The sequence below is a fragment of the Bombyx mori genome, chromosome 24 (assembly GCF_030269925.1).
Source record: "Bombyx mori chromosome 24, ASM3026992v2".
Taxonomy (NCBI): domain Eukaryota; kingdom Metazoa; phylum Arthropoda; class Insecta; order Lepidoptera; family Bombycidae; genus Bombyx; species Bombyx mori.
In genome coordinates, this window is record NC_085130.1 from 10354676 (window position 1) to 10370820 (window position 16145).

Consider the following 16145-nt stretch of genomic DNA (forward strand, 5'->3'; position numbering starts at 1 on the left):
ATACGTACAATTGCTTATATAAATAGCACCCATTTTGAAGGCACATACATAAACATATATCTATCTCGTTCTTACTCAGCACTTTAACTCGCAGGAAAACAAGATAACAGTATTTCAGTGCGTACATAAAATGAAACATGAATATACGTAAATATCTCCGTCTCCGTCTAATGAGGCCGAAAATCCGCCATGTTTAGCGCGCCAAATGTCATTGTCACGTCAGTTCGGCCGTCTGTTTTGGGTTGTACATTATTTATTGACTATGATATCGATTTAATATGATTGATTATATAAAATTTCATAATTTATCATGCTTAAAACATACAAAAATAATAATTAAAACGTATTTTATAGGATCTCAAGAAAGTCGATGTCCTAAAACTATTATCTATATGTATTTAAATTCATTATGGAGTCCTCATCCGAAAAATCCATTTTTCGGTCGGAATCTATTGATCATGACACTAATCATAAATACCACTTTAAAATATGTCATCAAAACATATTTAGACATTCTGTTTAGATATTTCGGGAAAAAGGCTACCGACAAAATCTCTTCGGAACTATTTAAATAAAATAGTTTTATTCCGCAGTGAGTAAAACACTATTGTAAATTCGTTAAATATTTATTAATTAAGTGATTTTAGAGAGGAAGTCACAAGGAATAACTTTGTAATTTCATTAACGAATAAATGTTCTGTAGGTGTTTTTTGTTATCAGGCGGTCCCTTGATAAGTTTAAAATTTGAATCACTCTCAAGCGAAAGTGATTCAAATGGTGTGGCGCACCTTCCTTGGGGTGCGCTGCGGTAGTATGTTACGGACTTTAGAGTCAGCAAAACAATTAAAATAGATTGTAATAGTCTAAGAAAAACACGTACTCAAAATACGATAACATTTAGCATACTAGAAATGGGCTGATGGCTTTGAACTACGCCATATCTTTATGTTTTGCGCCAAACGACAACTTTATAAAATCAGTGTAGCAACTTTTAAAAATCATCATATCGTTTACTTGGCAAATTCGAAGGACGAACTTGTCTTAGATTTCACCCATCTAAATCATATCATATTTGCACATAGCAATATACCTACTTACTTCCCATTAAAGTATAAATTCTACAAATAAATAATACTAAACAATATTTAAAATAAAATGAGCCAAGAACGTTTATCGATAAAACCTGATAACATTGAAATCTTTTGTACAGCACTAAAGCCGCCATGTTTTGTGGCCAGATGACGTCACAGTGGCACGAAATTTTGGTTGACGTTTCATTTCCATAGGTTTCCTACTTCATTGGTTGTTTAGGTTCAATACGTTATTGATTGATTTAGATATTTAGGTTATAAGTAAAAAGGTTTGCTTTATCGAAGTTTTTATAAAAAATTGTCTTACGTTGTAGTTTTTAAAACTACCGATTTTAAAAATCTTTAATTATTGTTTTATTGTTTTCGATATGCCACGCAAACGTAAATCCAATCTAAGCCGTAGTTCTAGCAGAGCTCGAACTGCAAAAGTTGCTAGAAGCCAAGAATCTGAAGAGCAGACTCAGACGCGTCAGATGTTAGATTCTCAGCGTCATGCGACTCAAAGAGCTTCTGAGACCTATACGCAGACTCAAGCCCGTAGGACCTTAGATGCTGAGCGCCACGCATCTCAAAGGGCCTCTGAGACGTTTACACAGACTCAAGCCCGTCAGGCCCTAGATGCTGAACGCCACGCATCTCAAAGAGCCTCTGAGACGTTTACGCAGACTGAGACCCGTCAGGCCCTGGATGCTGAACGCCACGCATCTCAAAGGGCCTCTGAGACCTATACGCAGACTCAAGCCCGACAAACCTTAGATGCTGAGCGCCACGCATTTCAAAGGGCCTCTGAGACGTTTACGCAGACTCAGGCCCGTCAGACCCTGGATGCTGAACGCCATGCATCTCAAAGAGCTGCTGAGACAGTGGAACAGACTCAGACACGTCGAGTTTTAGATGCCGAACGTCACGCGCAATTGATTGCGGCAGAGACTGACGAAGATTCACAAAGACGACGTCTTTTAAATGCTGAACGGCAGGCAGAAAGAAGACGTACGTTTTCAATGAGTACGTGGGAGGCATTTAATGGTGCCGCTTTTGAGTATGACCCTTTGATCGACTATGTTAATCACCGATTGGTTATCATTGGGAGAATGGATAAAAAATGCAGATATTGTGAAGCACTGAAATGGAAAGAAGAAACTCCAGGTATGTGCTGTTCTGGTGGAAAGGTTAAAATTCCATTACTTGGCGAGCCAGAGGAACCTCTTAAATCTTTACTTTTATACGACAGTAACGAATCGCGCCGGTTTTTAAGCAGGATTAGAAAGTATAATTCTTGCTTTCAGATGACGTCATTTGGTGTAGATAAGGACCTCCTTAAAAGTAAGTGAAAAAAGTAGGTGAAAATCCAGGCATTACGACCTCGTAATGCCTGGATTTTCACCTACTTTTACCATCCAAGGACAGGTGTATCACAGGATTGGTTCCTTACTTCCCGCAAATAATGAACAACCAAAGTTTTTGCAACTTTATTTCATGGGCGATGAAAAAAACGAAGCTGATCGCAGGTGTCAAAATATACAAGGAATCGAAAGGGATACTGTTTTAAAAATCCAGAGAATGTTGCATGAACATAATCGCCTTATCAATACTTTCAAAACAGCACTAGAAAGAATGCCGGGAGAGGATTATAGGTTGGTGATGCACCCCGATCGCACACCAAGTGGGGAACATGAAAGGCGGTATAATGCACCGTTAATAAATGAAGTCGCAGCCTTGGTTACAGGCGAACAGTTTGCTTTCCGTGATATAGTTTTACAGGCCCGAGATGACACGTTAACCAGGGTGCCTGATACTCATAAATTTTATGATGCGTTGCAATATCCGATCATATTTAGTAAGGGACAAGAGGGGTACCACTTTCAAGTTCCTCAAATTAATCCTGTAACAGGTCTTCCCTTGCATAACAAAAAGGTTTCATGCATGGATTTTTATGCCTACAACATGATGATACGAGAAAACAACTTTAACATTGTACAAAGATGCAAGCAACTGGCCAATCAGTTTTACGTTGACATGTACGTTAAAGTTGAAAGCGAGAGGTTACGGTACATATCATTAAATCAAACTAAACTAAGAGCAGAGAATTACATCCATCTTCAAGACGCTGTGGCAAATGACGCTAATTTAAATCCAAATAACTTAGGTCGTATGGTCATTTTACCATCTTCATTTGTAAATAGCCCGCGGTACTTACACGAATATACTCAGGACGCGTTTGTTTATGTGCGTACACATGATCGCCCTGACTTATTCGTCACCTTTACTTGCAACCCAGCCTGGCCCGAAATAGTCAATCAGTTGATGCCGGGGCAAAGCGCAATAGATAGAGATGATGTAGTCGCAAGAGTTTTTAGACTAAAAGTTAAAAAACTAATGGATGTGATTAATAAAGGCCGAGTGTTCAGAGAAGCGCGCTGCTTTATGTACTCCGTCGAATGGCAGAAACGTGGACTGCCACATGTCCATATATTATTGTGGTTAAAAGATAAGTTACGACCCGATCAAATAGATAACATAATCAGCGCTGAAATACCGGATCCTAACATTGACAAGACTCTCCATGACGTTATTGTAAAAAATATGATTCACGGTCCATGCGGACCCGAAAATCCACAGTGCCACTGCATGAAAGACGGAAAATGCACAAAAAAATTTCCTCGCAAGTTAGTGAAAGAGACCGTTCACAACGACCACGGATACCCGCAGTATCGTAGAAGAGCGCCAGCAGACGGAGGTCGAACAGCAACCGTGAAGCTCCGAAATGGTAGCTACGTTACGGTTGATAATAGTTGGGTAGTCCCCTATTCACCAATTTTATCAAAAATGTTTAACGCCCACATAAATGTTGAGGCATGCAGTTCAGTACGCGCCATCAAATATATTTGCAAATATATAAACAAGGGTAGTGATCAAGCTATTTTCAATTTTAGAAATACTGATCTTACGAATCCCGTAGATGAGGTACAAACTTATCAGTCTGGTCGGTATGTCAGCAGCAACGAAGCCGTGTGACGTCTGTTAGCATTTCCGTTGCACGAAAGGCATCCCACCGTGACACATCTCAGCGTGCATTTAGAAAATGGTGAACGCGTTTATTTTAATGAACACAATTTCCACGAACGAATAACTACTCCGCCAAAAACCACACTCACTGCTTTTTTTGATCTTTGTATCAGAGATGAGTTTGCAAAAACTCTTCTTTATGTCGAGGTGCCGAGGTATTATACTTGGGATGCAAGTAGGAAAACTTGGAAACGCCGCATTCAAGGTACTTCAGTTCACGATTGGCCTGGCGTCAAATCTGGAGATGCTTTAGGACGAATTTATACAGTTCATGTTAGTAACATGGAATGTTTTTGTCTACGCATGCTTTTACACCATGTGCGCGGACCTACCTCTTTCAATGATCTAAAAAAATACAACACACAAGATTATCCTACATTTCGAGAGGCATGTGAGGCAAGAGGATTACTGGAGAATGACAACCATTGGGATGTGACACTGGAAGAAGCTGCTCAATGTAGATCAGCAGGCAAGATGAGAGAGCTATTTGCTGTATTAGTAGCGACATGTGGTCTTTCAAATCCTCAACAATTGTGGATAAATACAAAAATGATATGACCGACGATATATTGCACAGATTACAAGAGCAAAATCCCAATGTCACGTACAGTGATTTAATTTACAATGAGGGTCTGACAAAAATTGAAGACCAGGTTAAAACAATTTCTAGAAAGGATTTATCAGATTATGGAATGATCAGACCACAGAGAACCGAGGAAATCAGTAGCGATTTAATACGGGAACTAGATTACGATACTGCTTCCTTACAACAACAATTGACAGAGTCTGTTCCACGTTTGATCCCAGAACAAAGGTTAGTATTTGACAATGTTTTCAAAAAAATCGAAGATGGCGAAGGTGGTTTGTTATTTTTGGATGCTCCCGGAGGCACGGGAAAAACCTTTCTTTTAAACTTGCTTTTAGCGCAAATCCGAAAAGATAAAGGAATTGCTGTAGCAGTTGCCTCTTTCGGAATAGCCGCCACTCTGCTCAATGGTGGTCGAACGGCACATTCGGTGCTTAAACTGCCATTAAACTTAGCCCATGAAGAAATGCCAGTCTGTAATATAAGTAAAAACAGCGAGCGTGGACGTATGTTGCAGCAATGTAAATTATTAGTTTGGGATGAGTGTACTATGTCCCATAAAAGAGCAATTGAAGCTCTAGATCGGACTTTGAAAGACATCAAGAGTAATCCAAATATCATGGGGGGGATGGTGGTACTTTTAGCGGGCGATTTTAGACAGACTTTGCCGGTTATCACTAAAGGCACCCCTGCAGATGAAATAAATGCGTGTTTAAAAGCGTCAACGTTATGGGTGCACGTAAAAACGTTTAGTCTGTCTACAAATATGAGAGTGCAACTACACAATGATGTACAATCTGGACAATATGCTGCTGCTCTTCTTAAAATTGGAGAAGATCGTATGGCAAAGGATGGTAATGGCATGATTACATTGGATCGTGAATTCTGCAATGTTGTGCATAATCCAGATGATCTAAATAACTTCGTCTATAGCGAACTGCTAACTAATATGAGGAATAGAGACTGGTTATGTGAAAGAGCAATTTTAGGGCCGACGAATGAAATGGTGGGACAGATAAACGAGCAAATTATGTCACGTGTGGAAGGTGATATTGTTGAGTTTCTCTCTGTAGACACTGTAATGGATACTGAACAAGTAACATCATACCCTGTAGAATTTCTTAATTCTTTAGAACTGTTGGGAGTACCTTCACACAAACTGAGGCTGAAAGTAGGCGTTACTGTCCTTTTAATTCGGAATTTAGATGCACCAAGACTGTGTAATGGCACACGGTTGCAAGTGACACACCTCGGTCGCAATATTGTAAAAGCAATCATTATGACTGGAATGGCAAAAGGAGAGAACGTTTTAATCCCCCGTATACCCATAATTCCGACAGATTTGCCATTCCAGTTTAAGAGATTACAGTTTCCGCTGAAAATCGCATTCGCTATGACGATAAATAAAGCTCAGGGGCAAACATTAAAAGTAGCCGGCATTAATTTAGAAAAGAGTTGTTTTTCTCACGGACAATTATACGTGGCTTGCTCACGTGTTTCAAGTCCACAGAATCTCCATGTGTTGGCCAGAGAGGGAAAAACAAAGAACATAGTTTACAAAAATGTACTACAGTAATAAGGCCTCTTATTTTTAGCTTCCTACATTATTATACTACTTACATTAAGTTAGTACTTCCTACGCAGACGATGTTACGGATGTCACACTGTCTAACATCGGGGGTTGGCAGGTAGGTAGTTAGTAGTATTTTAAACCGATTTACATTATTTACTTTTTATATTTACTAAGGAAACATTCGGAGCTATCCATTATGTAGCTTAGGTTGCTTTTGAACAAATTTTGATGTGAAGTTGAGGACTGGAACACGATAGTGGGACATTGTTGCAGGGGGACTTATAGCCGGGAGAAAACAAAAAAACTTATGCGGACGAAGTCGCGGGTAAAAGCTAGTTTTGAAATAAATCTAACATCTGTAAGTCGATGAAAATTACGTTAAATATTTTCGTCACATAATTATGTCATGGAACGTCAAGTTCGAACTGACTTTGACGTGTCCGGAAATTGAGGTTGACAACCACTGAAGTATGAAACCTATGGAAATAAAACGTCAAAAAAAGTGCGTGCCTCTGTGACGTCATCTGGCCGCTAAACATGGCGGTACTAGTGCTGTCCAGAAGATTTTAATGTTATTAAGTTTTATCGATAAACGTTCTTGGCCCATTTTATTTTAAATATTATTGAGTATTAATTATTTGTAGAATTTACACTTTAATAGGAAGTAATTGTTGTGTGCAAAGATACTTTGATTTAGATGTGTGAAATCCCTATCCACGCTATCATGAGAAGTAAATAACTTCAAATATCTTTTAATACCAGATATACTGCGCGTAGAATGCATTGCACTAATATTTTTGTCCTTGACGTTCACAAAAACAACATCTTACAAACTTTAAGCTCATTGTTATAATGGCGCGACATTACAATGAGTTGGCTAGTAACAACACTAATCTTGATATATTTGGAAATAGTTTTTATAAATGTATTGTAAATTAGTTAAACATTTCCTTAAATAATTAATATTGTCCAGTTAATTATACATTGGATTAAATTTAATTACCTAGTGACTTACATATCTAAGTGTGTGTGTATGTATATATTACACAAGGTATTCAGTTGTTATAATTTTTCTGTGTGCACTTGTTTTGAATTGCAATCCAGATTGTTATATTAAATTTATATATTTATAATTTCTATGCTTGTAATTTGTTTTGTGCATCAATAAAGGAAAAAAAAATATCCCTTCTATAGAAATTTGTAGGTTTTTTTATTGCCCTTGTAGGCAGACGATCACACGGCCCACCTGATGGTGAGTGATTACCGTCGCCCATGGACTTCAGCAATGCCAGGGGCAGAGCCGAGCCGCTGCCAACCGCTCAATACTCTCCACAAACCTCGTTTGAAGAAGGACACGTCATAGCGCTCGGGAAACACCGTGGAGGGGAGCTCATTCCATAGCCGGTTGTTAAGTAGTAGCCGGTAGTTTTGAACATGAACTTCGTATATAACATGACAACGGATCTGCCGTAAAAACTTACCTGACTATACAGCTCGACTGAGGATTCGCCCTTCAGCTGATGTCCAGTAAGATACGTGTTGTGGCTGCTGGCTATGTAGTACTGGCTTAGTGGCCCCGTCATGTCCTTCGAGGTCCGGTCCAGGCCTTCGTCTTCGCTTGAAGTGCTGCAGAAGAATTCCTATTTAGTCGGTACAACGTTCAGAGTTTTAGATCTCTTGCTCTTAAGGAGAAGACGATGGAAATACACCAGGTATTCCAGTCTGGCTTTACGACTATATCGGCGTTCAAATTCGTTTTTATTTATTTTTACTGCTTAAATGGGTAGACAAGCTCACAGTCCACCTGATGTTATGTGGTAACTGGAACCCATAGACATCTACAACGTAAATGCGCCACTGACTTTGAGATATAAGTTCTAAGGTCTGAGTATAGTTACAACGGCTGCCCCGCCTTTCAAACCGAAACGCATTACTGCTTCACGGCAGAAATAGGCGGGGTGATGGTACCTACCCGTGCGGACTAACAAGAGGTCCTACCACCTGATTTTAGGCGCGCACTGCGGTACCGTAGAGGGGGAGGTGGAGGACCTCGGTCCTTCTCTTCTCTCCTTCTTCCTCTCAGGAGGCGCCGGAGTCCGACATAACCCGGTCCGTTACCCCCCTCGACCCGGGTAACCGTAAATGGATTTCCCAGCGTTAAAAAAAAAAGTTGTAGTACTGATCCTTGCGTGCTCATAAGATCTATCCCTAGTCACTTACGTGTTGAAATTAGAAGCCCTTCTCTGCTCAGGGACGAAGGCATAGTTGTCCTTGTCCGTTAGAAACCTCACGAAACCCTCGAAGGAGAGGCAGTGGTCAGCCCTCAGCAACGGGTCCGGTTCGTGCCTCTAAAATAAAAGTGTATCTTAAGTACAGGGACCATAACTTTTGTACCAAAGAAAAGGACAAGAGGCAAAAAAAACAACCTTCAACTATTTTACTGGTGGTATCACGTCTTGTGAGTCCACGCGGGTAGGTACCACTGCCCTGCCTGTTTCTGCCGTGAAGCAGTAATGCGTTTCGGTTTGAAGGGCGGAGCAGCCATCGTAACTTTACTGATACCTTAGAACTTATATCTCAAGGTGGGTGGCACATTTATGTTGTAGATGTCTATGGGCTTCAGTAACCACTTAACACCAGGTGGGCCGTGCGCTCGTCCAACCATCTAAGCAATAAGAAAAAAAATGCTCTGTTTGACTTGACAAGACATGACACTTTTGACAATTCATCTTTTTCCGTACCTTAAAGTGCTACCAACAGTTAATTTCACTTTCCCTGACTATAAGTGCTTTGTCATCTAAAGAAAGGTTTTTAATTAGTATAGTAATATATTTTGTGTATATTTTTATAGTAATATATGTTAATTATTAATAAAAATATTCACAACGCCGAAAAATGACATAGTTGAAATTATTTTTAAAACTCAGCGTCTGCCCTTACACTATTAGTAAAGGCTGATTATGCGGAGATTCTTAAAATTGGCCACACTGCTTTCAGTCATAAAATAATACAATAAAATCGAATAAATAACTAATTAAATACATAAAGTTAACCCCACATACGATTTCGATCAAATGAACTAAGAAAATCTAAAAAAATATTTTATTATTTTTGAGTATAGTGTTGTGGCTATACTGTTTTATTATAACGCGGTGCTGATTTTGGGCATTGTCCTTTCGCCAAGACTACAGTATAGAAAAATATTAATAAAGACAAACAATATTTAATCTATTCTCAATTTGACCACAGACGTCAGGAACAAAAGTTTGACAATAAATAAATAGTATGAATGCGTGTGTGCATCAAATACATGGTAGTGTGTGTAATGTTTTTTTTTATGGATTTTATGCATTTTTTATGCATAATTTAATAAAATATTAACATTGTGCACTCCTTCTCTATGTTCTCTATAAGTGTGGGAAATTTCGTACTCCTCCGTCCACGCAATTTTCGGGGGAAAAAAGGGGTACAAAGTTTTTACTTCACGTATTAATATATGGATAAACGTCAGATTTTATTTTACGCGCCAAAATGCTGACTAGAATATTTAGGATGGATGGACTTTCGGTGGGCCGGGTTAAACACTTCCGCGGGCCGTACTTTGCCCATCCCTGGTCTAATACCTGGATTATTTCCTTCAGTTGCTGCTCGGTTTTCGGTTCCATTTGTCTGGCCTCGCAGAACTTTCCAAGGGTGGGTAGCGACAGGACACGCCCGCTCACATCAGGACTGGTACCTGCATAAGGGGCAACGTGACAATAAAAAGTTTGAAGACGTCGCGGCCTAAAGGATAAGACGTCCGGTGCATTCGTATGTAGCGATGCACCGATGTTCGAATCCCGCAGGCGGGAACCAATTTTTCTAATGAAATACGTACTCAACAAATGTTCACGACTGACTTTCACGGTGAAGGAATAACATCGTGTAATAAATTTTAATATTAAACCCGCAAAATTGTAATTAGCGTAATTACTGGTTGTAGGACCTCTTGTGAGTCCGCAAGGGTGGTGCATTTGCGCTGTAAATGTTTATGGGCTCCAGTAACCACTTAACACCAGGTAGGCTGTGAGCTCTATCTATCTATCTATCTACCCAACTAAGCAATAAAAAAAAAGGTGGGTCTTTGGACCGCTTCTAAGTACATATTGACCCAGGCGATGGGGAAACGCAGAGCCGCTGTGGTCAAAGACTCTCAGTGCTTGTAAGCTCTCCAAGTATTGGCCATGATACTTGCCACCAAGAGTTCTTCGTGAAAATTAGCTCACTGACACAACCTACTGACTTATACGGTGGATTTTAGTGGATCGTGATTCCGATCAGGTTGTAGATTCAACGAAACACTGCTCTTGCTAGGGTTAGTGTTAGCAATTTTTTTTTTTTTTTTATGATTGAAAGTTTACTGGTGGCCCGAAGGCCTTTCCAGTTTCACCAGGACAGGTGGGCGAGCAAAGGCTCAGCCAAGAGGGGTGGGATTTGCTAACAACTGCCCGAGCGCCTCCGAAGGAGACCTAACAACTCAAGAGCAATTGTTTCGCGAATGAATCTACTACCGGATCGGAATCGCGACCCGCTGAGAAGATCCGGCGAGAAACTCAGCGGGCTGATGCATGGGTTAGGTTGCACGTCGACCTCTTTGTCGAGTTCGACGAGTACGGTTACCGGGGTCCCTAAGCCTGCCCCTAGTATTAGAGCTGAAGGCATCTAATGCAAAGGTTATTGGATCTGATGGATCCGTAAGGACGTGTGTTAGTAATTCTATCAAGTTGAGCCCTTGAGATCATATACCGGTCATACTCGGCCAGAATGGCCCATTAAGCTACCAGCGATTAGGTAGATTAAAAAAGGACTACATTCCATCGAGCGAATTAGTCGATAAAATATTATTATTATTATTATTCTTTTACAGCTTATATAGGTGGACGAGCTCACACCTGGTGTTAAGCGGTTACCGGAGCCCATAGACATCTACAGCGTAAATGCGCCAACTACCTTGACATATAAGTTCTAAGATCTCAGTATAGTTACAACGGCTGCCCCACCCTTCAAACCGAAACGCATTACTGCTTCACGGCAGAAATAGAAATGTGAGATTAATGTAAATAAAACAATGATTTTTCCTACCTAAGCTGAGAGCCTTGAGAGGCTATATCAGCGTAACCTTAACTAGTAGGTGAGCTCACGGGGCTCAAACCTGACGACGTTGCTAACACGAACCCTAGCAAGAGCAGTGCTTCGCAGAATCTACCACCGGATCAGAAACGCGACCCTCTGAGGAGATCCGGCGAGAAACTCATTGGGCTGTGTCTATGGGTTAATTTGCTCGTCAAGCCCTTCGTCGCAAGTGACGGGTTCAACAAGAACTGCCGGAGCCGTTAGTGCTTTAAATAGAATTACTACCACTACCTGGCAGGGCCGCACCGGCCAAAAGATCGAAGGCTTTCTTCCTGCTAGCTTTGTCGGTGGGCGGTTCTAAGTCCAAAGACCCGTTCCTTGTGAGTAGGCCTGTAAACAAAAAATAAATGTGTGCAATTCACACGTGGTAGAAGTGAAACCTTCAAAAAAAAAATGTGTGCGTGTACTAGTGTACACACGTAAGAAGTGAAACTTATTTATGGCCTTATTTTTCGAAAAATGATCTACATGCAACTTTCTAGAAATTGGTTAAATAAAGTTAAATTAGATAAAGTTTAAACAAAAGGATTTTATTATCATAGACATGAATACAAAAAAGTTAAATTAGATAAAGTTTAAACAAAAGGATTTTATTATCATAGACATGAATACAAAACAGATGGCGCGTAACGGAAAAATGTGACGCGTAACCGAAAAACGTGACGGTAAATTTTTTTCCAACGCCGATAAGGAAGTTTCACTTCAATTAAAATACAATTATCCTAAATGTCTAAGTATAGGTAAAATTTTGTCATTAGTAAATAATAATTGTAAATCATCTTTTATAGTATGAGGTAGCGCTCTCTGAGAATTGATATTTTAACTTCACGTATAATCCTAAATTAAAATTCACTACAAGAGGCTTCATACACACGTTAGTATTAAAAATCTTTATTATTATTATTATGGGTTATGGATATTTTTTTTTTCTCAGCTAATGCTGGTAAGTGTGAACCTAGCACGGGCTTACGCCAAGTGAGTTGGTTCATTGTGTAGTGTTGTAGGGGTTTGAGTAGTGGATGTAAGGAATCGTCGCACTATGGAACAGGTGTCAATTATTACAGATTTTTTATTATTATTATTATTATTATTATTATTGATTGAACAAATGAAAAGAAATACCGGTCCTAAAGACAGCTCTGTTTCGGAACAGCTCTGGTGAGCTCCTGCTCTTCTCGCCGAGGAGCTGGGTGTTCAGCCTTGGCACGGCCAGTTGCTCAAAGACTTCTCTTAGTTCAGAACGCATCGCCAAGCTGGAGGGGAAAACATTTGCGATTATCTTAAACAGCTCAGAGATGAAGACATAATTTACGAACATGTCCAGTTTCGTTGAGAAAATCTCATCCAAATCCCCTTAAAGCATAGGTTTGGCTACGCGGAGTCCTGCTCCCATCTCTGGATATCAAGTCACAACAGGTTAGGACCTACTGAATATCAAGTCGCAATCAACTTGGATTACACACTGAAATATGACATATCCTTCTTCAACGAGGCTTGTGGAGAGTACTTAACGGTAGGTAGCGGCTTGGCTCTGCTCCTGGAATTTCTGAAGTGTATGGGCGACGGTAACCACTCACCATCAGGTGGGCCGTATGCTCGTTTGCCTACAAGGGCAATAAAAAATGGGTCTTATAAGCCGCTGATTGCTTGAAACGTTTCTGTCTAGCTTCGGATATGTTCCATGGGAAGTGCTTTGAGCACTTGCGTCAGATGAGCCCATTGATCGTTATCTGCTTTGACATCAGAACAGAACCAAATTTATGTCTAATTAAAATAATAATAGCCTTTTTTTCTACCTATGCTGATGCCTTGAGGGGCTATGTCAGCATTACCTTGGCATGTAGGTGAGCTCTCGGGGCTCAAACCGGAGTATTGCTAAAACTGGCCCTAGCAAGAGCAGTACTTCGCAGAATCTACCACCGGAATAATAGCCAATAACACGTAACGCATCCGACACCATTTTAGGATTGTCTGTGCTATAAGAACCAGAGACTGATTTATGTACGTTTGTATATATAGATAATAATCACCAAGAACAAACAGACCTGGTCATCACACAAATGTTTGCCCGATGCGGGATTCGAACCCACGACCCTTGACGCAACAGTCAAGGGCTCTGACCATTGCACCAATCAGACTACAGCTTTGAAAAGTAGTACTACTATAAGGGAAATCATTGTTCCCAAACTATCTTGCTCTGGAATAAGCTCCCTTCCACAATATTTACTGACCACTATGACCTCTATCTTTACAAGCTATCTTTATAGCGATTGACAGCGTCCCGGATAAGCATGGTATTGCCGGTTTGAGCCCAAAGAAAGACTAGCACCTCCCTGTTCTAATTTACTCCAAAATTTCTTGGTCCCGTGCTCCACAAGAGACAGCGGTATCATTTTGACTCAGACTTTTCCCTTTTTTTTTATTGCCCTTGTAGGCAGACGAGCATACGGCCCACCTGATGGTGAGTGGTTACCGTCGCCCATAGACTTCAGCAATGCCAGGAGCAGAGCCAAGCCGCTGCCTACCGCTTAATACTCTCCAGAAGCCTCGTTTGAAGAAGGACATGTCATAGCGCTCGGGAAACACCGTGGAGGGGAGCTCATTCCATAGCCGGATGGTACGTGGCAAAAAGGAATAAAGACAGTTAACTAGAATCGAAAATAAGTCGAAAGCTCTACCTGAAGCTTCTGAACAGAGCCACGAAGCCCATGAAATCCAGCTGAGTGTCGTAGCCGACGGATCCGGCCCGAAGGTGCTTCAGATTCTCCCAAAAACGTTCACTGTTCTCTAGTCTTCGTAAGCTGAAACAAAGTTATAAGTTAGTTACCATACTCCTCTGAAACGGTTTGACCGATTTTTATGAAATTTTATATACAGTTCTAGTAGGTCTGAGAATCGGCTACTATCTATTTTTCATACCCCTAAGTGATAAGGGTTGTCCACCCCTAACATTAATTTTTTAATTTTTTTGGACAGTATTTTTTTTGTTATAATCAGGCATTATGTGGTTGAATGAGATTTTGTTATTTTTATATTCCCTCATCGTTCACAGCGCTACATGCCTCTTTCACTCATTCACCACATCCTTACACACTTAAAATAAGTTAGTTTTTTTTTTTTTACACTAGAAATTTCCTAGAAATCTTATATATGGCAAAACAACGTTTGCCGGGTCAGCTAGTTATAATAAATTATATTAAAATAGCCGGCGAGAAACTCAGTTGGTTGGAGATGTTACCAATATCGGCAAACCCTTATAGAGTTTATCCCTATCGATTGCGGTGTACGGAATACGAACGTGCGTGGCCTCACTAGCAGGACGTGCGTTTTATCATAGTCACACAGTTTCTAGTGAGGGAATTAATAATTTTGTTGGACAATAGTTGATAATGGTGTAGCTGATAATTTTGTTCACTTTTCACAGATCGTTACCGGAGCCCGTAGACATCTACAATGTATTTACATTGCCGCCACCTACCTCACGGCAGAAATTGGCAGGGTGGTGGTATCTACCTGTGCAGACTCACACGACGTCCTACCACCAGTAATTACGCAAATTATAATTTTGTTTGTTTGATCATTATTACACGATACAACGCCGTGTGGTGACGGCATTAGAATACTTTTGTCACCACTCCCATTACCATCCCAGGGGAGTCGTAAGAGGCGACAAAAGGGAAAGCATAACACACAATATTTACTAGTGTGAGACAAGGAAAACTCGAAATTAAACCCTGTACCAACCCGTCTAGCCAGCGTGGTACCAGTAGGCTAATAAACCTCCAAAATGATTGCACACCGCAGAACCAGGCCCCTAGTCCCCGGCGGCCCCGCTATTCCTGGTTACGGTAGCGGCCATGGTAACGGCGGGGCAAGGGGTGCTAAGAATCCCCGGCAGAGATCCGGCTACCACCCCCCTTCACAACGACAACTGGCCCTGGTGACATACAACGTGCGCACTTTGAGGTTGGACGAGAAGCTAATAGAGCTGGAAGAAGAAATGAACAAGTTGCGCTGGGACGTTATTGGTTTATCGGAGATCCGAAGAGAGGGGGAGGATACGAAAACCTTACAGTCCGGCCACTTGTTCTACTACCGGGAGGGAGAACAGAAGTCCCAAGGTGGTGTTGGGTTTATCGTCCACAAATCTCTCATAAACAACATTGTGGCCATCGAAAGTGTGTCGAGTAGGGTAGTATACCTTGTCCTCAAAATCTCAAAGCGGTATTCGCTGAAGATTGTACAGGTATACGCCCCATCAACGTCACATCCAGGCGATGAAGTGGCAGCTACGTATGAGGACATTAGTAGGGCCATACGTAACTCCCAATCACATTTTACCATTGTTATGGGAGATTTCAATGCAAAACTGGGCCGTAGAGGCGATGATGAGTTGAAAGTGGGGCCATTTGGATTTGGGCAGCGGAATCCCAGAGGACAGATGCTGGCGGACTTTATGGAGAAGGAAGGACTCTTTATGATGAATTCTTTCTTCAAGAAGCCGCCACAACGGAAATGGACCTGGTTGAGTCCCGACGGTGTAACAAGAAATGAAATCGATTTCATCATGAGCACCAACAGACAGATATTCAACGATGTCTCTGTGATCAACAGTGTTAAAACAGGAAGTGATCACCGAATCGTCAGAGGCATGTTG

The 16145-nt window shown here is 40.9% G+C and overlaps 1 protein-coding gene across 1 annotated transcript in view; it reads right to left on the reverse strand.

Moving 5' to 3' along the window:
• LOC101735646 (1-phosphatidylinositol 4,5-bisphosphate phosphodiesterase epsilon-1) overlaps positions 1 to 16145 on the reverse strand; it is a 150219-nt gene that overhangs the window by 45734 nt on the left and 88340 nt on the right. Inside the window, exons 18-23 of the mRNA XM_021348089.3 lie at positions 14167 to 14289; positions 12611 to 12741; positions 11720 to 11818; positions 9940 to 10052; positions 8537 to 8664; positions 7798 to 7942 (exon numbers count right to left, since the gene is read on the reverse strand). Of these exons, the coding sequence (XP_021203764.2) occupies positions 7798 to 7942; positions 8537 to 8664; positions 9940 to 10052; positions 11720 to 11818; positions 12611 to 12741; positions 14167 to 14289 (739 nt within the window). The remainder of the gene's footprint in view (positions 1 to 7797; positions 7943 to 8536; positions 8665 to 9939; positions 10053 to 11719; positions 11819 to 12610; positions 12742 to 14166; positions 14290 to 16145) is intronic.